Source organism: Petaurus breviceps, unplaced genomic scaffold (genome assembly GCF_028583685.1).
Source record: "Petaurus breviceps papuanus isolate PSGF00001 unplaced genomic scaffold, PetGlider_PUasm1.0 126, whole genome shotgun sequence".
NCBI lineage: Eukaryota > Metazoa > Chordata > Mammalia > Diprotodontia > Petauridae > Petaurus > Petaurus breviceps.
In genome coordinates, this window is record NW_027185655.1 from 29137379 (window position 1) to 29164875 (window position 27497).

Consider the following 27497-nt stretch of genomic DNA (forward strand, 5'->3'; position numbering starts at 1 on the left):
TGAGGCAGGATGTGAAAGACTCTTTCGAGGCCAGTTCTCTACCCACAATCTGATACCAGTGGACAGACTCACACAGGACTGGAGTTAAATGAATTTTTACTGAATTTCATTTGCACTACTCCTTGCTGTTTTCAATTAAACTTTTTTGTTGTTCAAGCAACTAAAATGTTTGTCCTGCCTTGAGAAAAAAATACTTAAGAGTCATTCCCCATTCTACAGGGTTTCCAGGAAGCCAGGGGTACAAAACTCTTCCTCTCCTCCCAATAGCTTTCCTCTGTCACTGCCAAAAGGCAGACTGTTTTAATTAAAGGCCCATTCATTTTAATTAATTTAATTACAAACAAGTTCACCATTTACTATGGCTCCTCAATTCTAATCTACTGGATATATGACAGTTTGGCCCAGACTGCCTAAGTCTAGGTCTAAGAACTCAGGGGACCTGGGTTCTAATGCCACCCCAGACATTACCTTTGTGACTGGCCGAGGCTAGTAATCTGAGTCCAGACCTGTGTTACATCTTCTTTCCAGGAGTTTTTCCTCTAATTACTCTAGGCCAAATTGGTCTCTTACTTCTCATACCCCTTATGTGCCACTCCATCTATATTTTAATTTATCCTTTCTTACTCCCTAATTTTACTTAGATACTTTGCAGGTGACCAAAACAGCAATGGAAAATTGAACTGTGGGTTTAAAGTAAACTGCAAATCAATGTGGATTGTGGGAGAAGTGGCATAAAAATATCCCCAGACCATGGAGAATCTGTAAAGAAGCTGGGCTGGTCATGTATCAAGGATAAAGGACTGAATGATGGCATCTTCAAACAGGTGTATTTCAAGAACACTGACATCAACTAGCTGAAGGGACCTTATATTTTAATGCTTTATTCTATTTACATGTTAGTAAAGGGGAAAGAAAGGGAGAGAAGAAAAATCCTGGTTTAATTCTGGACATCCAGAAGTCCTGCTTATGGAGAACATTTGGTCAAGTGCACCTGTGGCTGCTCTAAAAACCTAAGGCAAAACCATTCAGTTATGGTATGGACTTGACTACAGGTACCTTGCCATTCCAACTGGAATGTAAGCTCCTTGTGGGCAAGGTATCATGTCTTATGTCTATTTATTTTCTACCTATGACTATCTTGGCTACAAAGTAGGTATTCAATAAATACTTTGGGACTGAGTGATTTCTGAAATGCTTTGCTAATAATATATACCTTTTTCTGATCACATTTAAATATAATAACTTTATAAAAATGACTAAATTAAATCACATCAAAGAGAAGATAGTGTAGAATTTGCAACATGCAAATATCTTATGAATGGAAAATTGGTCAAATCAAGCACAAAAAGACAAACACAAAATATATATGTACCATTAGTCCCAGTTCATCACAGATTTCATAGAATTCATCTTGCTCATAAACACCCCCTCCCCAAACTCGTAGAGTATTCATGTTAGCATTCACAGCAGATTGCAAAAGAAGTCGTAATCTATGGCAGAACAGAGAATTAAATATAAAAGCTTCTGAAACCCACAAATATGAAACATAATAAATATACAATATGAAAAAATAGAAAAAACAAATTAAACAAATCCTATAATTATATGAATATTAACCTTTAAAAAATGAGAACAAAAACATTAATAATAAAGGATGAAAATGAAAACAACTCTGAGGTTTCACCTTGCACTCATCATATCTGCACAGAAAAAAAAAGGAATATGTTACATGTCAGAGGGCTGTGAGAAGAGAGAAACACTCATATGTTGTTGGTGGAGTTGTGCATGACTAACTATTCTGCAAAATAATATGGAATTATAGTAGAAAAATCACAAAACTGTACCCGATCTTTGATCTAGAGATAACAATATGAGGCATCTATCCCGAGGAAGTCAGAGATAGTGGGAAACATCTCAATAAACAAAAATATTCATAGTAGTACTTTTTGTGGTAGCAAAATAACTAGAAAAAAAGTGGGAACCTTCTGATTAAAGAGTGATGTGAACCAAAATATGGTATATGAATTGAATGGAATATTACTATACCATAAAAAATAATATGAATAATTCAAAGACACATGAGGATATTTCTATAAACTAATGTAAAGCAAAATAGGGAGAAAGAAGCAAGAAACATTTTATACAATGACCACAATAAGCTAAATAAAGACACTGAAAGACTTCACATTTCTTATCAATGCAAGTCCCAGTAATGATTCCAAGAGAAACAGTAACTCTCAGAGAAGTAGTATAATTTATACGGAAAATAAGGCAAAAATTAACAGTCAACATTTTGCTTTTCTGTGGCCTAACTGTACTTTCTCTAACTTCATTAGGAAGTGACAGAAATGGGTTTTTTTTAAGCAGCAATAACTTGTTTTAGAAGAAAAGAAACTGAAGAATAACTGGGTATTCCACCGATGGACACAATTTACATCGCTGAAGGCTGTAGTAAAAAGCAAATATCTCCTGACATGAAAATGAGAACACTATTGAGTGAATGAGTAACTGCAGACTTCACACAACCTCCCTAATAAAATAAAAACAAATAAAAATGCAAATCTTGGCAGTAGGCATAGAATATTTTTATATCTATGCTACAAAGAAGTCTTATGCTTATGACGAACGAATGAAAGGAACTATTAAGGGCTTACTATATGTCAGTCACTGTGTTAGGTGCTGGGGATAGAAACAGAAAAAGAGAAATGATCCCTCTTCAACAGGAAATTATACACTAATTATGGGAGGCAACACATAAAAGAAAGCTCGGCTGCAGGGTTTATGGAAAGGCCTGGAAGCCCTACAGGTACAAGCTGTGGAGTGGATGACAAGGACCAAGAGTCCTCAGCTCCATTAGTGGGTTAGATGACAGTGGTAGGGATCTCCAAGGAATAAAGGCAAGCAAGATCATTAGGCATAGGGGCCCTACATCTCACTGGAGGGGAAATAGTAACCCCTATCTCATCTAAGTCTTGTGAACAGTCGGGCAGCTCAGATGAGTTCTGGGAGGACCAGCATAAGGAGGGACTTTGTTATGGGAAGGGGGGAAAGTACTCCCAGTGTGTTGAAACATCAGTTGAAAGGAAGTGTATAAAAGTTAGCAGATGAAATCAAAACTCTGACGTGAGCACCTAGCTCTTTATTCCTCCTCCTAAAGCTTCTCTCTTTAATGAGTCTCAACTTCTCTCTTATCTTCTTCCTATCTACCATATGACCAATCAAACCAAGAAACAGGTCTTCCAGTTATTTCGGGAGTACTTCCCATAAACCCACAAGAGATAGCTCAGGAATGGATGTAGACACCTTGATGAAAAGTTGAAAAGGTAGAAACAATTACTAAGGAAGAGAAAAATAACAATTTTTGTAGAAAATTTCTCTGATAAAGATCTCATATATAGGACACATAAAGAACTAATTCAAAATTTTAAGGACAAAAGCCATTCTCCAACAGATAAATGGTGAAAGAATATGAATAAGTCGTTTTCAAATGAAAAATATAAATGAAAAGGAGCTCCAAATAATTAATAATTAAAAATCAAATTAAAAGAACTCAGGTTCCACTTCAGGAACACATATGATTGGCAAAGATGACCAAAAAAACAACAGTTGTAGGGGCTACAAAAACTGGCACACTTTTGCACTACTAATGGAGCAATGAACTGGTCTGGCCATTCTGAAAAGCAATGTCATTCACAAAAAGTCACTAAACTATGCATACCTTTCAACCCAGTAATACCACTACCAACCCTATACCCCAAAGAAATAAAAAAAGGAAAAGGTCTCATGAATTCAAAAATATTTACAGCTCATTAAATATGAGCACCTTGAGAGGAGGGACAGTCTTGCTTTTCTCTTTTTATCTCCAGTGCTTTGCATATAGTAAGTGCTTAATAAATGTTTTACATTCATTCATTCATTCATAGCAGTTCTCTTTGTTACAGCAAAGACCTGAAACCAAGGAGTTCCCATCAACTGAGAACTAGATGAACAAGATATGGCATATGAATGTAACAGAATATTATTGCACTCTAAGAAATAACAAAAGGGATTGTTTCAGAGAAACCTGGGAAGACTTATATGAACTAATTCAAAGTAAAGTGAGCAGAATCAAGAGAATTATTTGTATAACAATATTATAAAGATAAACGACTATAAAAGACTTAGAAATAGATCAATGTAATGATCAAATAAGATTCCAAGGAACTAATGATGAAACATGCTACCCACCTCCTGACAGAGAGGGCACAGACTCATGTTGTTGAATGAGACACCCATTTTTGGGCACAGCCAATGTCCAAATTTGTTTTGCCTGACTATATGAAATTATTACAAAGGTTTTGTTTTTCTTTTTTTTTCTCAATCTGGGAGGGGTGGGAAGAAAGAGGGAAGAGAAAAAAAGAAAAGAAAAGAAAGAAAAGAGGGTCATTAAAACATGTTTTTGAAATACATAGAAAAAATGCCAGAAGAAAAGAAATCATATACAACAAGCAGGACAGCTTGAAAGTAACATGTTGAATTTATTATAGATTTTAAAAGGAATGCAAGTTGTACATAATAGAAATTCTCAGCTTCAAATACAACCCTTTCTGTTCTACTGGGTATAAGGAATCTTGTACTCTAGTATTGGTATTTAAGTTAAGAATTTCAAAAACAGGAAAAAAATAAAAGCACAGTATCAGGGGTGGGAGTAGAGGGAGAAGGCTGAACTGGGACAGAAAGGCATATGCTCTTTTCACAGGGATCTACTTCCCATCCATGGATCCCACATACAAACAAAAGTCAAAGATGTATATCTCCAAAAAAGATTACTGACCCTATATCCTGTGCCTTGAGAGTTTGACCTACTAGGGAAATTACAGAATATAAATATGAGTAAATTACAAAAATAAAGACAATTTAATAACACTAAAGGAAGTTACAGTGAATCATTTGACAAATATCAAGCATGATGGTACTAGCCATACTTTTTACATAAAATATTAAATAATATGTTGAATTTCAAAGTCATGGTAAACTTCAACTAAGAAAAATTATCTTAATATTACAATGAGCATGTTCATTGTTTATTAATAGAGACTTTAGAGAGAATATGTTCCATAATTTCAAACAAATGTTTCTAAGTCCATATTTTTAAAAATAGCTGCTGAACTCAAGTTATCTCCATTTTTTTCACCAATTTAAAAAAATTTAATTTAATTTAATTTTCATCTTCAAGGTCAAAGTACAAGACAGGTAAGCCTTATTCAGAAAACAGAGGTAAGGCTTATTCCAAAGCTAGTTTGTTTGTTTTTTAATCATTTTTTAAAATAGTAAAAAGCACAGACAATTCTTGATTATTCAGGAACCAGTTTTTCAAATTATGGATTAGCCCAGAGGGCAATGTTCTCTAAAGCAGCTAAACATGTAAGCAAATGGCTAATGAAATTATGGAATCTTTTTGGAACAAAAAAAATTGCTATGTTGTCACCTATCTGGGATGGTTTAAATGTGATACTGCCTAAAGACAGATTTATTATGTCCTACAGCTTCAGTTCCTAGCAGAGTATGAATAAATGACTCTTAAAGACTAGATATCGCTTTGAGAAATGAACAAAGGGCAATGAATTCTAACTTACAAGTCTGAGGTTACTCTATCCTGGAAGGAATCTGCTGGAATCCAGTTGGATCCTTTGAGAAATATGGGGAGTCCATTAATTTTGAAGTAGAAACTTAAGCCGGAGGACCCAGCTATTGAAGCCTCTATAAGTTCAACTGTCCGGAAATAAACCTATGACAGAAAGCAACAACGACAAAAAGTGAGAATTCAAAGAATCAGCGCTTATAAAGCAAAAAAGAAAGCCCACACCTCAACTTTCAATAACACATGCGTGTGTACACACACACACACACACACACATACATACACACATAAATTTTAGCTGCTGCTGACGAGGGGCATTTTAAGGCAATGTGATATAGTAGAAAAAATTCTGGATTTAGATTCAAAGGACCTGAGGTTCAAATTCCAGCTCTTCTGATATGATTGATTTGCCCAAAGACTTTTGATGCATTGTGTAGACATTCACCAACCCTGCCATCCCCTGCAACATTGGCTGTTCAGGCTGACTAAAGAAAGCTGTGCCAGGGAGGCTGTGGTCTCAGATAGCAGCAGGATTGAGAAATGAAAGATCACACCAGGACTGGGGCTCAGAACCTATGTGACCTTGAACAAGCCATTCCACATCTCTAAGCCTCAGTTTCTCATTTGTAAAATAAGATGATTTATATAATCCCTATGGACCTTACAGTTCTCAATGAATAATTCTATGAAAGCATTTCTCTTGAAAAAATTAAAAATTTAAAAGAAAATATTCAAATTGTTGATACAGTCCACTAGTTCTCTCTTTAGACAGGCTGATGCAGTAGAAAGAGAGTTCCAAGATCTAGATTCGATTCCCACCTTTGACAATGACGACCTGTGTGACTTTGGTCCAGTCATCACTCTTCTACCCCTCCCTTCCTAGGTCTCAGTTTCCTCATGTAAAATGAGGAGGTTGGACTAGATGAATATTATAATAGGAAAAAGTGTTAAATTCAATGGAGAGATATTTTTACATCACTTTCTACATCAGAGGTAAGCAGTTATGTTTGGATATGCTGGAATGAGATTTTTATAACAAAAAGCAAAACTACATATAAAGAATTTCAGTCTGACTTCTACCCAAGAGGGTAATAAGTTCAACATTTCACTTGTAATGTTCAAATCTCTAGAATTCTTGTTTGAAGATTTAATTTTAACTAGTCTTTATATTATTCTACGTGGTAAAGAACATCCCACAGTCAAGACATGTTCTTTCTCAAGTTTTTCATAGGGAAAAGTCAGGGTATGACTCTGTGGTCTTGGTCAAGTCTCTCCGGACCTTTAATCTAACCCAAGGGGCTGAACTAGACAATCTCTAATACCTTTCCCATCCTGAAATTCATAGTTCCTTTGATCCTAGAAATAATCTTCAATCACTTCTTACTGGTGAGAGTTAATCATATTTAACCAGCCAAATAAAGTAGCAGATCATCACACAGAATTACTCTAAAGGAAACTTGTATGTATTCTATTTCTAGAATCTCCTAGCTACTGAAGAGAAAAGGTCATTAGATTTAGCAATTAAGAGATCATTGGTGACTTCAAAGTGAGCTGTCTCAGTTGAATGATAGGGTCAGAAGCCAGGTTTGGAAGAGTTGAGGGAAGAGAAAGTACAGGCATATGTAGACAGATTTCTCAAGGAGTTATAGCAGAAAAAAGGAGGAGAGATACAGAAGGATAGCTACTAGGGATGGTAGAAACAAATGAGAGTCTTTCAAGGATGGGGAAGAAACAGGTGTCTTTGTAGGCAACAGGTAAGGAGGGAGTAAATAGGGAGAGATCTGAAAATGAGAGAGGACAATAATATGGTCATTCTGCTGGTGGAGACAGCAGGAGGGCAGGACCAAAGGCAGATATAGCAGGAGTGGCCATGACAAGAAGGGCCATCTCTTCATCAGGTACTGGAGTGAAGAAAATACAGTAGAATACCAGAACATGGGATAAGGAGGGCAGAACCTCTTCGTGAATGATCTCATTTGTTTTTCCATGAAAAGGTCCACAGCAAAAAAGACTGGAGGGAGAGGGAGCCAAGGCAGACTTGAGCAGAGGTGAGAAAGTCTGAAATAGTCACTGTGGAGAGTAGGAGAGTGAATCAATTAGGGAGCAGTAAAAGGATTGCCTGATAGCAGTGAGGGCCCTGTTGAGATTAAATATAATCATATACAACAGTTCCTTGATATCCTCCAGCTCCATTAAGCAGAACACAAACAGGAATAAAAGAAGCAGACATTATGAGTGATCCATATTTGGGCCTGTCAAGCAGGGCAAGGGCTCAAGGAACCCAAGTGGAGAACGGTGTAGAGCTGTAAGTGGCCCAACACTCGAGGGAAGAGAAGAGTGTGTCATGGATAGCCAGCGAGAGGGTGACAGTCTGAGAAAGAACCAAAAAGAAAGAGGGAATGGAGGTCACCATGAGGACTAAGTACAGAGCTTGGGATTGAAAGAAAAAGCGGAAAATGGAATGATAAAATAAAAAAAATTAAGAGTTAAAGAACACAGAAGTGGAACATTTGTGAATGATGGCGAGATTGAGGGAATAATCATCTCTGTATGTATGTAGCTAAGGTAGATTGGAGCAGTCAGATCATCATAACCATTACTACAGCTGGCATTTATATGGCACTTACTATGCCAGGAAATGTGCTAAGCATTTTGACAAACATTATCTTCTCTGATCCTTACAACAACCCAGGAAGGTAAGTGCTATTATTATCCCCATTTTGCAGGTGAGGAAACTAAAGAAAATGGAGGTTGAATGACTTATATACAGTGTCTTAGGCTGTATCTGAACCCAGACCTGATGCTCTATTCACTGTACTACCTAGCAGATTGAAGAACTGGGAAGTTTGAGAAAATATCAATACATATGCAGAACTCTTAATGGACGATCAGGAGCTAGAGTGGAGAAAACACCGTGAGCCAGGCAATGAACTCACTGAAGAAGGAATGATAAGGCTCTGATGATCAAAAAATAACAGCCAACCAGGCTCTGGATTGGGTGAGAAGTCTGCAAGGCATCAACCTCAACAGACAAGAAACAGTCAAGTGATGGTGGTGGAGGGAAAATCCGGAAATGGCAATGAGAAGCAAGGAGTATTCCAATTCCTCACAGCAACCAGTGAGTCTGGGCTTTAAGTGAATGCATGATTAGTACTGGAAAGGGTGGTAAGGGAAGCAATGTCATTAGTAGGTAGCTAGGTCTCAGTATTATATAAAAGGAGAACAGAAGAGATATAAGATGAAAGGAAGTCTGTTAGCTACTAGGGCCAGTATTCCAGAAGGCAGGGCAGTGGCAAAGTAGAGCACTGACCCTGAAGACAACAACTTCTTGACTCATCTTCTTGAGTTCAAATCTACCCTCAGACACTTACTAGCTGTGTGACCCTGGGTGAGTCACTTGACCTTGATTGCCTCAGTTTCCTCATCTGTAAAACGAGCTGGAGAAGGCAGTGGCAAACCACTCCCGTATCTTTGCCAAGATCACCCAAAAGAGGTGACCAAGGAGTTGAACAGGGCTGAAAGACAACTGAGCAACAAAGTCCAGAAGGCACAAGGGAAGTAGCAGATGGACCTAAAGGTGAACATTAGAGGGGCAGGACTGAAGTGGTCAGGAGTAAGAGAGAAGGTGGAGGGGGCCGGGGAACAAGACTTGTGCTTTAGGAGCACTGGGACGGGGAGAATACACAGGGATAGGAGCATGCTATTTACTGAAAATGACATTTAGAGTGACGTGCATGAAGAACACACATGATTAGACTGTTCAAAGTCTTCTCCTTGAGGGTTAGTATCATGACAGATGTGAAGACCAAAGAGGTAGGAGCAGGAGAGGAAGAAGAAGCCCAGGCCTATATACAAGAAAACCCCACACGCAGAGAAGGGGGGAAGGGGTCTTCTCCAAGGAGCCAAAGAAGTCCTGGGAATCAAAGAAGAGAGAGATCTAATGACTCAGACCACAGAACAGTGCCAGAAGCCAGAGTGGAGCAACCTTATCCCTTCTGACCTCTCTGCAACCTCTCACACTGTCAATCACCTCTTCTTCCTAGAGACTCTGTCCTCCTTGTCATGACACTCTTGACTCTTCTACTACCTGTGTGATTATTCCTTCCCTGTAACTTCTGCAGGATCTTCATCCATGTGAAACCAACTAACTGCGGGTATCCCCCAAGGCTATCTTGCTGTTATCTTCTCTTTTTCCCTTTCTACTATCTCATTGGCTCCCATGGGTTCAATTATCATCACTGTGCCAATGACTTACAGAGCTATTATTTATCCAGTCCTTGTCTCTCTCTTGAGCTCCAGTCTCAAATTTCTTTTGGGCATTTCTAACTAAATGCCCCATAAGGTGCCTCATATTCAACTTTTCTAAACAGAATTCATTTCTATATACAAAGATCAGCTCCAAATTGACTTAGATATAAAAGGTCACATATTAAACAAACTAGATGAACCAGATAGGGAGAGCATATCTCAGAACATAAAATTGCCAATTCTGATATCATAAAATTAAAAATTTTTGCATGAACAAAAGCAAATGCAGCTAAAATTGGAAGGCAAATAGGTAGTTGGAGGGGAAAATCTTTACAGAAAATTTCTCTGATAAAAGTATTATTTCAAAGATGTATAAAGGACTAATTCAAGTTTAAAATAATAAGAGCTATTCCACAGTAGAAAAAAGATCAAAGGATATGAACAAGCAGTTTTCAAAGGAAGGAATCCAGGTTGCCAAGAACAATATGAAAAAAATGCTCTAAATCATTAACAGAGAAAGGCAAATTTGAAAAATTATGAGGAGCCATATCATACCCATCAGATTGTCAAAGATAATAAAAATGGAAAATGACAAATGTTGGAGGGGATGCAGTAAAATAGACACAATGTACAATTAATGGAACTATGAAATGGCCTCATCATTTTCAAAAGCAATTAGGAACCATGCCCAAAGTCACTAAGCTGTGCATGCCTTTTGACCCAGTAATACTATTACTAAAGTCCAAAGAGATCAAAGAAAGAAGGAAAGAATGTAGAAACATCTATAGTAGTCCTTTATGTAGCTACAGAGAACAGGAAACTAAGGGGGTATCCATCAATTTGGGAATGACTAATTAAATTATGGTATATAAATGTAGTAGAATGTGATTGTTCTTTTTGAAATTATGCAATATTTCACAGAAACCCATGGAGAACTGATGAGTTTTTGCAATGAACAGAACCAAGGGAACAATTATAAAACACTGTAAAGACAAGCAATTTTAAAAGACTTAAGAATTATGATCAATGCAATGATCAACCACGATCCCAGAGGACTGATGATCTATACCATTGAACTCCTGACAAAGGTGGAATTTTTTTTTACTTGATTATGCATATTCTTTAGAAGAATTTTGTTTGTTCTCTCCCCCCCCCCACCTCTCTCTCTCTCTCTCTTCCTAACTGGTGGGATGAAAGGTAGAAAAAATTAAATGATTAATTCAAAATTCAAATTAAATTTTCAAATATGGAACACAATTCAGTATCTTTCCCCCAAACCCTCTTCCTTCCTAATTTCTCTTTTACTGCCCCACCATCCTCCCAGTCACTCAGATTTATAAGCCTTTTGCTGACCTGTTCCTCTCACACACATGCCCTTTTCTCCACACATAGATGCCATCCTGTCATAGTCCTTCATCATTTCATCTACACTATTATAAGATTCTTCTAATTAGTATACCTGATTCAATTCAGTTCCTATTCCAATCCATCTTCTACACCACTGCCAAAGTGATTTTTTTCTTTTTTCTTTAGTATTTTATTTTTCCCCATTACATGTAAAGACATTTTTCAACATTCATTTTTAAAACCCTGAGTTCCAGATTCTCTCTTCCTCCCTCCTCCCCTCATTGAGAAGGCAAGAAATTCGATATAGGTTATTACATGTGTAGTCACACAAAACATTTCCGTAATAGTCATGTTGTGAAAGAAAACATAGATTAAAAAAAAAACTCAAGAGAAATGAAGAAAGTAAAAAAGGTATGCTTCAATCTGTATTCAGAAACCATCAGTTCTTTTCTCTGAGGACGGATTTTCATCTTAAGTCCTTCAGAGTTGTCTTGGATCATTTGTGGTATTACTGAGAATAGCCAAGTCATTCCCAGATTATTGTCTTGCAATATTGCTGTTACTAAGTTCACAATACACTTCACTTTGCATCGGCTCATGCAAATCTTTCCAGGTTTTTCTGAGAGCATTCTACTCATAATTTCTCATTGCACAATAGTAATCCATTGTAATCACATACCATAATTTGTTCAGTCATTCCCCAATTAATGGGCATTTCCTCAACTTCAAATTCTTTGCCACAAGAAAAGAGCTGCTACAAATATTTTTGTACCTATTTGTCCCCAAAGTGAATTTCTTAAAGCGCACATCTAAGCATATCATCCTCCTAACTCAAACTCTGGGAGCTCCCTATTACTTTCCAATCAAACATAAAATGCCCTGTTGGACATTTACATTTAAAGTGCTTCACAGCCTAGCCTCTTTCTAGCTCTGCATCTGTCTTAAACTCCACTCCTCCCCATCCTCACCTTCCATGCATTCTACAATAATCTACTTATTGGACAACAATCTACCGATCAACTCCAAGCCATTGCAATGACTGTCCTCTGTTCTTAGAGTTCTCCCTCCTCACCTCAGCCTCCAAGCTTCTCTGATTTCCCTCAAGATTCAGCTCAAATATCACCTTTTACAGGAGGTTGTTCCCACTCTCCCCCCCCCGCCCCCCAAAAGCTAGACCCTTCTCCTCTGAGATAACCTAGCTATCTGTATGTGGTCTTCCCCAGTAGGAAGTAAGGGCAGGAGCTATTTTTACCTTTTCTTTGTATCCTCATTACTTTGCACAATGCCTGGCACACAGTAAGTGATAAATAAATATTTTTTGACTGAATGACTAACCAGAAAACCCCAAAGCCAAACTTGGCTGCTAGTTCTGGAAAAATGGAGCAAATAAAAGGGAATTCATATGATTCCAAGAACTTGAGTCAGTAAAACACCAGCACATGTATATAATGAACTCAATTCACAAACCACACACACACACACACACACACACACACACACACACACACACACACTCCAGATCCTTTTGCTTTGCAAAGTTTAGGAAAGTCAATCAGTGCCTGTGCCCCACCCCACACAACAAGAATTTTATCTCACTGGTCTAAGTCCCCAAGAGGCCCCCTGACAGGGTTCAGAGGAAAAGTTATCCCTATTACCCATTGCTCCCCTCTGGGCACACAGGCTAAAAGTTAGTGGGCCTTGATTAGCATCTGGCCCTCATAGTCTCCCTGCTACTCAGGAGAGGTAACATCAAAGTCATCTCCTACAACAGGTACTTTACTTGGCATAAAATAATGTGCTGTGAAAGGAGCTTAGCAAAGGGTCGGGAGCAGGGCCAAAGCAGGCTCTATACTGAAGATAGTATTTTTCTATGAGGTCAAAGTTGTTTTTTTTTTTAAACAGTCCAAACAAAACCTTCAAGTTTGAGCCTGCAGGTAATAAAATACAGAGACTGCTTGCCAGATGAGCTGATAAAGGGTCTAAATATGCAAGAACACCACTTGGATGTTTCACATTCTCCAATATTGTTGTTTTTCTTCTTTGGGGAAGGCATTTTAAGATCCATATATAAGACAGGCAGGCCTTCTACTAGCTTCATTAAAACTTTTGTTTATTTTTTTAAAAAAACAGAATTGCTTAGTGAAGAGTGCAGACCTGGCCAGCTCAATACCATCTTTCAGGCAGGAGTTACAAGTATCTTTACAGAAGGGCTTAAGGGGAATGTTGCCTGATGAGTAAATACAGTGTACGTCTCAGATTTCTCTCTGGTACCAGTCACTTCATCAGACCAGATGGGTGATGTAAAGTCAGGATGTAATGAATCTTGATTCATCAAGTAAAGGCTGTTTCTCAGCTGTTTGTAATCAGATACCTCAAAAAGCAAAGCCATGTGACTAGTTTCTCAAAAGGGTTATTTTCTATTTGAAAACTTGCCTGCCTGCATGACCAGCACCAAATGCTCTCCTCATTTCAACTTCAAACTTCAAAAAAATTTCCTGCTGGATCTATATCCACAATCCCACCCTCTAAATTCATTCCCAAACAGCAATGAATCTGGGGCAGCTAGGTGGGGCAGTAAATAGAGCACCGGCCCTGGAGTCAGGAGGACCTGTGTTCAAATCCAGCCATGGGGCCTTGGGCAAGTCACTTAACCCCAAATGCCCTCCAAAAAGCAAAAAAAAAAAAAAAAAAAAGAACACCAAACAGCAATGAATCAATCAGCAAGCATTTCCTCAGCCCTTCCGATGAGTCTGTCACTGTGTAAGACCCTGAGAATTCACAAAGAACTCAACAATCCCTGCCCATGAAAAGCTTACACTCTAATGGAGGAAACTGAGGCAAGCAGCAGTTAAATGACTTGCCAAGGTAATGGCACCTGAGGCTAAATTTGAACTCAGGTCTTCCTGATTCCAGGTCCAATGCTCTATCTACTGCACCACAGATGCCTTTTAAAGAGGTAAAAACAAAAAAGTATCCTTCAATAGGCACACACACACACACACACACACACACACACACACACACAGAAGGCATCAAAGAGACAGAAATTTCCTCTTCCAACAACCATGAACGTTATTTTACCACTTCTGGCTTAAGACAGTTGTGTTATATGTTGCCGCTGACACTAGATATGCTTGTTAATTGAAAAGAATGTAATCAAACACCCTCATCCTGAGGCCCAGGCAGGAAGCTAGGTGACTTGCCCAAGGTCATACTGGCAAAGCTGTAATCTGAATCCATGGAGTCCAAACTCAGTGTTCTGTACACTATACCACAATGACCTTAGAAAAGATAAAATTTTATATGTGTGTATGAATATACACATACATATACACATACTCAAATACATATTCTACAAATAGAATATATGTGCATATGTGTATATAAGTTTAAATATGTATGAATATAAATTTATGTGTGCATAAACATATATTCAAACATATATATTTTACTATATATTAGAAAAGAGATGGTCATTTTGGGAGCAAAATAAATATGTTATTTGTGGTATACCAGTAGAATGAATTATTTGTATTTTTTTCTTTCCACATAATAGATAAAGGAAATCTACTTTGATTAAAAAGATATGCATATCACCATATTCCTTTCCCCCTCTATTACAATATATCTCTGAAATTTTAAGATTTAATCACAACTGAAAAACAGCTCCCTTAGCATCTAATACAAGGGTGGGAAACCTGTGGCCTCAAGGCTACATGTGGCCCTCTAGGTCCTCAACTATGATCCTTTGACTGAATTCAAACTTCACAGAACAAATCTCCTTAAGAATAGGATTTGTTCTGTAAAATTTGGAGTCAGTTAAAAGGTTGCACCCAATATAATATAAAATATATATAAAACCTATTTTATAAAACATATATTATATGTAATATAAATATATTGTATGTTATATAAAATATATAACAATTTATATAACATACTATAGATAGACAGACATACAGATAGACAGACAGACAGATAGACAGACAGACAGACAGACAGACAGACAGACAGATAGATAGATAGATAGATGGATGGATAGATAGACAGACAGATAGATAACATAAAAAAGCTCCACAACACAGAAAGCTTCCCTCTTAGGCAATGACCCTAAAGACTGAGTTTCTTTTAGTTAGTTTCCTCATCTAAATAAATAATAAGATTATTAGGCAACAAGCTTCCTTGGGTTCCTTCCAGTTCTGGTATTCTAAGAGTCTTTGGTGAATACAAAAGAAACAATAACAGCCTATGCTAGGTCAGAGGGAAGGGCTGGCAGTACTACTTTTTCAGAATAACAAACTATACTGGGTTAAAAACATTTAATAAGACTTTACTGTGTACAGAAGGAATTGGTTACTGAGATTTATTTTTTCAGGGGAAAGGTAAAGGAGAAAGGGAGATGCTCAACTGAATGCAGAATTCCAGAGAATAGCAAGGAGAGATAAGATTTTCTTAAATAAGCAGTGCAAAGAAACAGAAGAAAACAACAGAATGGGAAAGACAAGAGACCTCTTCAAGAAAATTAGAGATAGGGTGCAATAAAAGCACAAACTTGGTGTGGGCTCTGGCTCCAACAACTTCTACGACCTGTAAAAAAAAACAATGACTCTAAACAAATTTTAGAGCTACAGAACTCACAAACTGACAGAGAGAAACAAATCTCCCGCTGTAGGCAACCTGGCAGGCCTACAGGAAGGGTCTACTGCACCGGGCTGAAAGCTGAGAACAATCCCACATGAGCCACGTGGTTCCAGACCTAGGGTGGCCCCGACCAGTGGGACAGACTGGCCAGAGCAGACTTCAGGAGAGTGAATCAACAGCAGCTGTGGCAGTTTCCAGACTTCTCAGCCCATAAACACCAAAGAGAAAGTAGAAGGCCAGTGAGGAATTATGTTGGAACAGGGTAAAGGAAGAGGTCTGACCCATGCCCCCAGGGTGAGAAGTGACAGAGGCACCAGGGGCTGCAGTTGCTGCCTCCAGAGCTCCTGGCCTGAAGATCATAGGGGGACCAAGTGACTATTCAGAGGGTAATTGCTCTTGCTTTAATCTGCTTGGATCTGGATTGCTGTCTTGGGTGGTGGTCCTGGGGTGTGTGGCCTGTGTGCCAGAGTTTGTGGGAGCTGTAGAAAGGGCACCCTCCTAATAGCTCCAACATCTATGAAAACCCCAACGATTTGGGACAAAGCTCTCTCCATTCTGAAAGCAGAGTTCTACCATGGCAAAGAGATAAAAGGTCAAGTAATTGACAGGTAAGATAAGCAACCAGAGGAAGCACTGTCTGAACATAGAATCCATTTTTGGGGACAAAAAGGATCAAGCCATGAAGCAGAAGGAAGACAGCAAAAGTCAGAACTCCTGCATCAAGGGCTTCTAAGAAAAATATGAATTGGTTACAGGCCATGGAGGAGCTCAAGAAGGATTTTGAAAATCAAGTAAGAGAAGTAGAGGAAAAATTGGGAAGAAAAATGAGAATGATGAAAAAAAATCACGAAAAGCAAGTCAACAGCTTGCTAAAGGAGACCCCAAAAAATACTGAAGAAAATAATACCTTAAAAAAAAGATTAACTTAAATGGCAAAAGAGACCCAAAAAGCCAATGAGGAGAAGAATGCCTTAAAAAAAACAAATTTACCAGATGGAAAAGGAATTTCAAAAACTCACTGAAGAGAATAATTCCTTCAAAATTAGATTGGAGCACATGGAAGCTAATGACTTTATAAGAAATCAAGATACTATAAAACAGGTCTAAACAAATAAAAAATAGAAGGCAATGTGAAATATCTCACTGGAAAAACCATTAACAGGGAAAACAGATCCAGGAGAGATAATTTTGAAATTATTGGACTACCTGAAAGCCATGATAAAAAAAAAAAGAGCCTAGATACCATCATTTAAGAAATTGTCAAGCAAAACTGCCCTGATATTCTAGAACCAGAGGTAAAATAGAAATTTAAAGAATTCACTGATAGCCTCTTTTAAAAAATCCCAAAAAGAAAACTCCTAGGAATATTATAGCTAAATTCCAGAGTTCCCAGGTCAAGGAGAAAATACTGCAGGCAGTCAGGAAGAAAAAATTTGAGTATTGTGGAAACACAATCAGGATAATACAAAACCTAGCAACTTCTACATTAAGGTATTGAAGGGTGTGGAATATAATGTTCCAGAGGTCAAAGAAGCTAGGATTAAAACCAAGAATCACCTACCCAGCAAAACTGAGCATAATGCATCAGGGGTAAATATGGTCATTCAATGAATTAGAGGATGTTCAAGCATTCTTGATGAAAAAAATAGAGCTGAACAGAAAATTTGACTTTCAAATACAAGAAGCAAGAGAAGAATGAGAAGGAAAACAGGGAAAAGAAATAATAAGGTACTTATTAAAGTTGAACTATTTACATTCCTACATGGAAAAATGATAATTGTAACTCATGAGACTGTTCTCTGTATGAGGATAGTTGAAGGGAAAATATATGTATATGTATGAATAGGAGGGTGTATGTGTGTATAAATATATATGTGAGTGTGTGTATGTGTGAACATGTATACATAGAGGGCACAGGATCAGTTGAATAGGAAGAGATGATATCTAAAAAATAAAATTAAGAAGTGAGAGAGGAATATATTGGGAGAAGGAGAAAGGGAGAGATAGATTAGGGTAAATTATCTCTTATAAAAGAGGCAAGAGAAAACTGTTACAATGGAGGGGAAGAGCAGGAAGGTAAAAAGGAATGGGTCAACCTTACTCCCATTGAATTTGGCTTAAGGAGTGAATAACACAGATACTCAATTGGGTATCTTACCCTACAGGAAAGTAGCGGGGAAGGGGATAAGAGGGGGGATGACTGAAGAGAGGGCAGATTGGGGGACAGGGTAGTTAGAAGCAAACACTTTTGAAAAGGGACAGGGTCAAAGGAGAAAACAATAAATGGGGGGTGGGATAGGATGGAGGGAAATATAGTTAGTCTTTCACAATATATCTACTATGGAAATGATTTGGGTAACTACACATGTACAACCTATATTGAATTGCTTTTCTTCCCAGCGGGGGTGGGTGAAGAGGGAAGAAAGGTAAGAATCTGGAACTCAAATTTTTAAAAACAAGTTAAAAATTTTTTTTGTTGTTGTTTTTTACATGCAACTAAGAAATAAGATATACAGGCACTAGGATATAGAAATCCATCTTGTGGGGCGGCCAGGTAGCACAGTGAGTAAGAGCACCGGCCCTAGAGTCAGGATGACCTGGGATTGAATCCGGGCTCAGATACTTAGCACCACACCCAGAAACACCTAGCTGTGCAACCTTGAGCAAGTTACTTAACCCCAACTGCTTAGGGGTGGCCAGGTGGCTCAGCAAGTAAGAGCACTGGCTCCAGTGTCGGGATGACCTGGGATTGAATCCGGGCTCAGATACTTAGCACCACACCCAGAAATAACTGGCCGTGTAACCTTAAGTAAGTTACTTAACCCCAATTGCTTTAAAAAGAAAAAAAAGAAATCCATCTTGCCCTACTAGAAAGTTGGTGGGGGCAGGAGGGGGGATGAGGGAGTATATAAGAGAGAATAGATTGGGGGAAGGGATATTCAGTAGGCTCAGTATTTTGGGGTGGGGTAGGGGAAAGACAGGGAGAAAAAATTGTAATTCAAAATCTTGTGGAAATGAATGTTGAAAACTAAAAAGAAAGAAAGAAAAAGGAAAAAAAAGAAAATTAGAGATATCAAGGGGAAAGTTTCATGCAAAAATGGGCATGATAACCAAATGGGAAGGATTTAACAAAAGCAGAAGAGATTAAGAAGAGGTGGCAAGATTATCCAAAAGAACTATACAAGATATATAAACTGATGCTGAGTGAGAGAAGCAGAAGCTGAAGAACACTGTATATAATTACAGACATTACATATCTGTGATGACTAACTTTAATAGACTAGGCTCCAGGGGCGGCCAGGTGGCGCAGCGAGTAAGAGCATCAGCCCCAGAGTTAGGATGACATGGGATCGAATCTGGCCTCAGACACTTAACACCCACACAAAATAACTGGCTGTGTAACCTTGAGCAAGTTACTTAACCCCAACTGCTTTAAAAAAAAATAGACTAGGCTCCTCTCAGTAATGCAAGGCTATAAGACAACTTCAAAAGACTCATGATTAAAAGTGCTCTCCACATCCAGAGAAAGAATTACAGAGACTGAATGCAGACTGAAGCAAACTACTTGCTCTCTCTTTTTTGTTTTATTTTGTTCCTTCTTTTTCGTTGTTCATTCCATTGGTTATAATCCTTCTTTACAACTTGATTGATGTTTAATGTGAAGGTATTTTAGAACCTATATCAGATTGCATGCTGCCATAGAGAGAAGGGAGAGGAGAGGGAGGGAGAGAAAATTTGTAACTCAAAAGCTTGTGAAACTGAATGTTGTAAGCTAATAGTAAATAAATAAATAAGTTTTAAAAAAATTAACTATACAAGAAAGATCTGAACATCACTAATAATCACAGTGGTGTGGTTACTGATCTGGAGACAGACATCTGGGAAAATAAAATGGACCATAAGAAGCACTGCTAACAATAAGACTAGCAGAAGTGAGGGAATTCCAGCTGAGCTATTTTAAACCCTAAAAAATGATGCTGTTGAAGTGCTATACTCAATATGCCAGTAAATATGGGAAATTCAACAGTGGCTACTGGATTGGAAAAGATGAGTTTATGGACCAACCCAAAAGAAGGGTAATGCCAAGGAATGTTCAAAAATACCAGAACAACTGTGCTCATTCCACATGCCAGCAAAGAAATGCTTAAGATTCTGCAAGCTAGGTTTCAGCAATATGTGAACTGAGAATTATCAGAAGAGGCGGCTGGTTTTCATAGAGGCAGAGGAACTAGAGACCAAATTGCCAACAATCACTGTATTATGGAGAAAGTAAAGAAGTTCCAGAAAAACATCTACTTCTGCTTCATTGACTTCACTAAAGCCAATGACTTGTGTGGATCACAACAAAATGTGGCAAGTCCTCAAAGAGATGGAAGTACCAGATCATCTTACTTGTCCGCTGAAGAATCTATATACGGATCAAGAAGCAAAAATCAGAACTAAACATGGAACAACTGATTGGTTTAAGCTTAGAAAAGGAGTATGACAAGGCTGTCACCTTATTTATTGAATTTATATGTACAGCATATAATGTGAAATGCCAGGCTGGATGAATCAAAAGCCAGAATTAAGACTGCTGGTGAAAATATCAACAATCTCAGATATGTAGACAAAGTCACTCTGATAGCAGCAAGTGTAGAGAATTAAGAAGTCTCAATGAGGTTGAAGGAGGAGAATGTAAAAGCTGACTTGAAGCTTAAATCCAAAAAAAAAAAAACAACAAACTAAGATCTTAGCAACTAGTCCCATCACTTCCTGGCAAATAGAGGGAGAAGAAATAGCAGCAATGCCAGATTTTTCTATTCTTGGACTCAAAGATCACTGTAAATGGAGACTACATCCATGAAATTAAAAGACGCTCTCTGCTTGGATAGAAAGCTATGGCATCTCTGGACAGCATACTAAAAAAGCAGAGACATCACCTTGCCAACAAAGATATGATTTTTCCAGTAGCAATGTATGGCTGTGAGAGTTGAACTACAAGGAAAGCTGAGTGCCACAAAATCAATGCATTTGAATTATGGTGCTGGAGAAGACTTTTCAAAGTCCTTTGGACAGCAAGGAGATCAAATCAGTCAATACTTAAGGAAACAAATTCAAGCTATTCACTGGAAGGTCAAATACTGGATCTAAAGCTTAAATTCTTTGGTCACATAACACGAAGACAGGACTCATTGGAAAAGACCCTAATGCTTGGAAAGACTGAAGACAAAAGGAAAAAGGGACAATAAAGGAAGAGATGAAAGACGGTATTATGGAAACAATGAATGTGAACTTTGACAGACTTCAAGAGATAGTAATGGAAAGAAGGTCCTGGCATGAGATGGTCCATGTGATCATGAAGAGTTGGACATGACAGAATAACTGAACAACAAAATTTTCTCACTTCATTAATATTATCACAATTACCTAAATCAAATAGTGGCCTCGCTTTCAAATCAATCCCAAATACATTATTAGGGAATCAAAAAAAAAGAACATAATGTCTTCAAAGGGTATTGAGATGGTTAAATAAGAACAGAGGACCTGGGAATGGATTGGTTCTTTTTCTGAGAGTTTTAAGAACAGAAAGGTAAGAGGGTAAAAGGAAAAATCTACCAGCACAGACAGGATGAAGAAAGGAGCAGAACTTGTTATTTATAATAACTGGAGTGTATAAGAACAAGAGATACAACATGGAGGAAGGAGTGGGAGGTCTGGACATTAGACAAACCTTACTCATATGAAATGAACACACACAAATTGATGCAGAAATATATCAAACACAACAGGGGGAAAAGCAAACACTAGGGTAGTTGGGGAGGTTAAAAGGAAGGATAATATCAGAGAGGGAGTGACTTACAAGGGGGAAAAAAAAATCCTGATCCTGATAGGGAGAGTAAAAGGGAGGAGGGGAGAGGAAGGAAATAAAAAACTCTATGAGAGGCCTTAGATGGCTTCTCAGACACAAGGAATGCCCCCAAAAACCCATGGGGTATGAATGTAATGGAATATTATTACACTATAAGAAACAAAGGAGTCAATTTCAGATTCCTAGATCTTGTGACGCGACACAGAGGTGAGCAGAACGAGAAGAACAATTTATACAATTATAATATTATAGAGAAAAAGAACTTTAAAAGACCTAAGAACTTCCAGGGGCCAATGATGAAGCGTGTTGCCTGCCTCCTGACACAAGGTGCAAAAAGAGATACACATTTTTAAACATGCCCAGGGAATGGATTCATTTTGCTTGAATGCAATTATCACAAGGGTGGTTGTTTTTTTCCTCCCTTTCTCTTGGTTTTTCATTGTGGAAGCAATAGTGATACCAAAAAACAAAAGATGGGCCATTGAAATATTTTTAAATCAACAAAAGAACTTCAGAAGGAAGCACAGAGATGAACAGGACAGTTTTGAAAATAACACAGAATTGGTGGAGTCAAGATGCCAGAGTAGAAGGAGGACCTCCATGTGGCTCCAGCTCTCACGACCTCCAAACCAGGTAAAAGGGGACTCTGAACAAACTTTGGAGCTACAAAACCCACAAAGTGACACAGAAAACCTAACCACCTGCTGAGGACAGCCTAGCAGGCCAGCAGGAATCGGTCAGCTCAGTGCTCTGGGAGCCGAGCCCAGACCTGTGATGTTTTAGCCCCAGGGGTGGGGGGGGGATGACCAGCTGTTGACCAGAGGGACTCCAGATCACCAGCAGCTATGGCCATCTCCAGAATTATCAACACATAGATGTGAAGGACGAAGTGAGAGGTCAGTGAAGTCTGGACTTTGGGACCCCGTAAGTGGGAGTGTGTGGCTTTTGCCCCCAGGGCGAGAAGCCGCTGAGGGCTACTGCCACTGCCACGTGGAAGCTTCAGCTCCTGGCCTGCAGAGTGTAGGGGGACCAAGTGACCAGTCTGAGGGGTAATTACTTTTGCTTTAACCTGCTTGGATCTGGATTGAGGTCTAGGGTGGAGGTCTTGGGGTGTGTGACCAGCTTGCCAGAGCATATGGAGGCTTCAGAGAGGGCACCCAACTAATACCTCCAGCAGTTGAGAAAACCCCAGCATTTGATATGAAGCTCCCCTCTCTGGTGGCAGAGTCTTACTGTGGCAAAAAGCCCAAAAGTCAAGTAATTGAGTGGCAACATGAGCAGGCAAAGGAAGCAAAGTAAACAGAAGAATCCAACATTAGACTCCTATTTTGGGGACAAAAAGGATCAACACATGGAACAGGAGGAAGACAGTGAAGTCAGAATTCCTGCACCAAAAGCTTCAAAGGAAAATATAAGCTGGTTACAGGCAATAGAGGACCTTAAGAAGCAAATAAGAGAAGTGGAGGAAAAATTGGGAAGAGAAATGAGAATGATGCAAGAAAATTACGAAATGAGAGTCAACAGCCTAACTGAGGAAAATAACATCTTAAAAAATAGACTAACTCAAATGGCAAAAGAGGCTCAAAAAGGCAATGAGGAGAAGAATGCCTTAAAAAGCCAAATTTGCCAGATGGAAAAAGAATCTCAAAAGCTCACTGAGGAGAATCATTCCTTCAGAATTAGATTGGAGCAAATGGAAGCTAATGACTTTATGAGAAATCAAGATGCTGTTAAACAGATCCAAACAAACAAAAGAATAGAAGGCAATGTGAAATATCTCAATGGGAAAACCACTGATCTGGAAAATAGATCCAGGAGAGATAATTTTAAAATTATTGGACTACCTGAAAGCCATGATCAAAGAAAGAACCTAGAAATCATTCTCCAAGAAATTCTCAAGGAAAACTGCCCTGATGTTTTAGAACCAGAGGGCAAAATAGAGGTTGAAAGAATCCACCAATCACCTCCTGAAAAAGATCCCAAAAAGAAAATTCCTAGGAATATTATAGCCAGGTTCCAGAATTCCCAGATCAAGGAGAGAATATTACAAGCAGCCAGGAAGAAACAATTTCAATATTGTGAAAACACAATCAGGATAACTCAGTGATAGAGCCACAAGTGTAAGAGACACTGTGGCAGTCACAAGATGTCGGAGGGGGTGCATGTGACCTCTGAGGGGCAGGAGCTTGGAGATGTGGAGGCCGACTCTGCCGGGCAGAAAGGGCTGACATGGCATTGAGCGCAGGGCCGTGGGAGCCGACTTTGCCAGGTTGGGAAAGGCTGACGTAGCATTGAACGTGCCTTATGAACACGGACTCCTCTTAACACATACTCCTTTGCCCTGCACTCGGGAGAGTGCACGATTGGCTCCCACATGGCATGTGACAATAAGAAGAATGATAAGGATATTAGGGAAAAAGCAAGGGGTGGCTCCCCCTCTTTCTCTTCTTTTTCTCTCTTTCTTTCTCCCTCTCTCTCTCTCTCTCTCTCTCTCTCTCTCTCTCTCTCTCTCTCTCTCTCTGTCCCATTCTCTCTGTCCCACAGTTCCATTCTACTCTTGTTCTGATGGCCACACTGTTAAGATGTAACTGAATAAAGAGCAGCCTCGCTTGGCAACCTCCGTGTCCTTGGGTGTTCTGTGGGGGTGAGTTCTTCTTGGAGACAAGAAGCCGGAGACGTCCAAAGACCGGGTATAAGGTAATACAAGGCCGGAGCTGGGAAGGAGAGCCCAGCAACTCAGGATCTGGCAGCTTCTACACTGAGGGATAGAAGGGCTTGGAATATGATATTCCGGAGGGCAAAGGAGCTGGGATTAAAGCCAAGAATCACCTAACCAGCAAAACTGAGTATCATGTTTCAGGGGAAAATATGGTCATTCAGTGGAATATAGGACTTTCAAGCATTCTTGATGAAAAAACCAGAGTTGAATAGAAAATTTGACATTCAGATACAAGAAGCAAGAGAAGCATGAGAAGCTAAACAGGGAAAAGAAATCATCAAAGTTGAAATATTAACATTCCTACATGGAAAAATAATAATTGCAACTTATGAAACTTTTCTCAGTATGAGAATAGTTTAAAGGAATAGAAATATATATATATATATATATGTCTATATATATTTATGTCTACATATCTATATATATGTGTCTATATCGAGGGTATATGGGCATATGAATACATATGTGAATGTGTGTATATGTTTACAGGTATACATAGAGGGCACAGGACCAATTTAATAAGAAGGGATGATACTTAAAAGGTGAAATAAGGAGGTGAGAGAGGAATATAATCAGAGGAGATGGGGAGAGACAGATTGGGATAAACTATCTCATATAGAAGAGGCAAGGGAAAATGATTACAAGGGAGGGGAAGAATAGGCAGTCAAAGGGAATGGGTCAACCTTATTCTCATTGAATTTGGCTCGGGGAGGGAATGAAATACACACTAAATAGTGTATCTCACCCTACAGGAGAGTAGGAGAGAAGGAGATGAGATGGGGGATTATGGAAGGGAGGGCAGGCTGGGGGGGGGGGGGGGGGAAGTTGGAAGCATCCACTTTTGAAAAGGGAAGGGATCAGGGGCGGCCAGGTAGCACAGCGAGTAAGAGCACCGGCTCCAGTGTCAGGATGACCTGGATCAAATCCTGGCTCAGATACTCAGCACCACACTCAGAAATAACTGGCCGCATAACCTTGAGCAAGTTACTTAACCCCGATTGCTTTAAAAAAAAAAAAAGAAAAGAAAAAAGAAAAGGGACGGGATCAAAGTAGAGAATAGAACAAGTGAGAAGTGAGATAGGAGGGAGGTAAATATAGTCAGTCTTTTACAATATATCTACTATGTTATTGTTTTGCATTAGCTACACATATACAATCTATACTGAACTGCTTATCTTCCCAGTAAGGGTGGGTGACTAGGGAGGAAGGGAATGAATCTGGAATTCAAAGTTTTAAAATCAAATGTTTAATATATATATATGCTATTATTAATACTATTTTACATGTAATTGGGAAATAATATATACAGGCACTGGGGCATAGAGATCCACCACGCCCTACTTGAAAAGTCAAAAGGGGTATGGGAGAAGATATGGGAGAGAGCAGACTGGAGGAGGGGATATTCTGTGGCACTGCTATTTTGGGGCGGTAGGTAGGGGAAAAACGGGGAGAAAATTTGTAACTCAAAATCTAGCAGAAATGAATGATATAAATCAGAAGTTAATAAACCATTTGAAAAATGAAAAGAAAAGAAAAGAACATAGAATTTATTATAAACTTTTATTAAAAAGCAAATTGTATGAAAGGGAAGGTCTATAAAGAATCCTCTTTTGTGTTCTGTTGTGTATGTATAAATGTTCTTTTTTGTATTAAATTCAGAATTTAAAAAGTCATTCTCTTTTTTAAAAAAAATCGATAAAAGATCAATAAAAAGAAATAAGGCAAAGAGAGACCTCACTTGTTAGCTTTCAATAAGAAGAAAACAAGAATGTTGTCCCATTTTCATGTTGGAAAGTTGTCATTACAACAAAGATGGGATTGTAATTTCACAGAAGATAATCACCATCCATGCAGTGTTGGAAAGATGCTGCTTAGGAAGCACCTTAAAGTGGGTGTTTTTATTTCTAAGCTGACTGTCTTTCTCTTAGATAGTCCTCAGCTGAGAATTCCTGTATGTATCTCATCTCTGGAGACAGCTTTTACACTGGTTGGGACTTCAAGGCTAGGCATTAATTACCCAGGGGTAAAATTCTTATAAAAGGTGAATTATTATGGTTCTCCCAGAGGCTGGCAAACATTCAAAGAGTCTTTTCAAACATCACACTTTATCATTTTTAGACAGTCTATGCTTGTCTATGAAATATCTATTTTAGTACAACCCTGGTCAGTCAGCTTCATTTCCCACCCAGCTGCTCTTCATGATCTCCTTGTTAAACTCATCATTCCACAAGACAAAATCAATTCTAAAACTCACACTTCCTCAGCTCCTCCTGCTTCTGAGGCCATTACCTTGATTATGGCTGGAGAGGGTGGAGGGTGGAGGGTGGACATTGGAGGGCTGCTCTACCTGATCCTATACCATTTAAGGTGGGTGCCCAAGTCATTCACCTCATCATTTCTCACCCAGCTGCTCTCCTGGACTTCATGATCTCCAAGATGAAGTCAACTCTATAACTCAATGTCTCTTCAGATCGTTTCCCACACTGGCTGCGAGATTTTATCATTCCCTCAAGACAGGTACCCTCTTGTCCAAATCCTTTTCAATTTCTTTTTATGTCTAATCTTTGTCCATTAGATTGCAGCCTCTGAGGGCAGAGACTTTCTTTGTATCCCCAGCACTTAGCACAATGGTTGGCACATAGTAGGCAGTTAACATTTACTGACTGACTAAATTCCTGGTGGTTACACAATAGACAATGGAGAAGAAAATGCTGGTGTGGGATTCTCCTGCTAGCCACAAGAAATATCGTAATGTGACAAATGCAGAGCAGCAATAGAACATGTGAATACTGAATACCAAAGTTTTGCCTAACAAACATACCTATATAAGGAGCTAAATAAACTAGAGATTAGAGAAAGTATATTCAACACACATGGGACCACAGAAGAAAAAAATAGAAACATTGTAGATGGCAGAGCAAGCCTTGATTTGGCAGAATCAAATATTTAAATATTATTTAAACATGCCTATTAGATTTAAATGCTGAAAACACATGTGAAACATGCAGGAATTCTTTGAAATAGTTAGCCCTCTCTCTCTCCACACTGATCCTATCAAGTGTTACTGGGAC

General features: G+C 38.7%; 1 protein-coding gene across 1 annotated transcript in view; it reads right to left on the reverse strand.

Moving 5' to 3' along the window:
- The window catches only part of MANBA (mannosidase beta), a 122642-nt gene that overhangs the window by 59684 nt on the left and 35461 nt on the right, over positions 1 to 27497 (reverse strand). The window contains exons 7-8 of the mRNA XM_069098617.1: positions 5616 to 5767; positions 1373 to 1490 (exon numbers count right to left, since the gene is read on the reverse strand). Coding sequence (XP_068954718.1) covers positions 1373 to 1490; positions 5616 to 5767 — 270 coding nt within the window. The remainder of the gene's footprint in view (positions 1 to 1372; positions 1491 to 5615; positions 5768 to 27497) is intronic.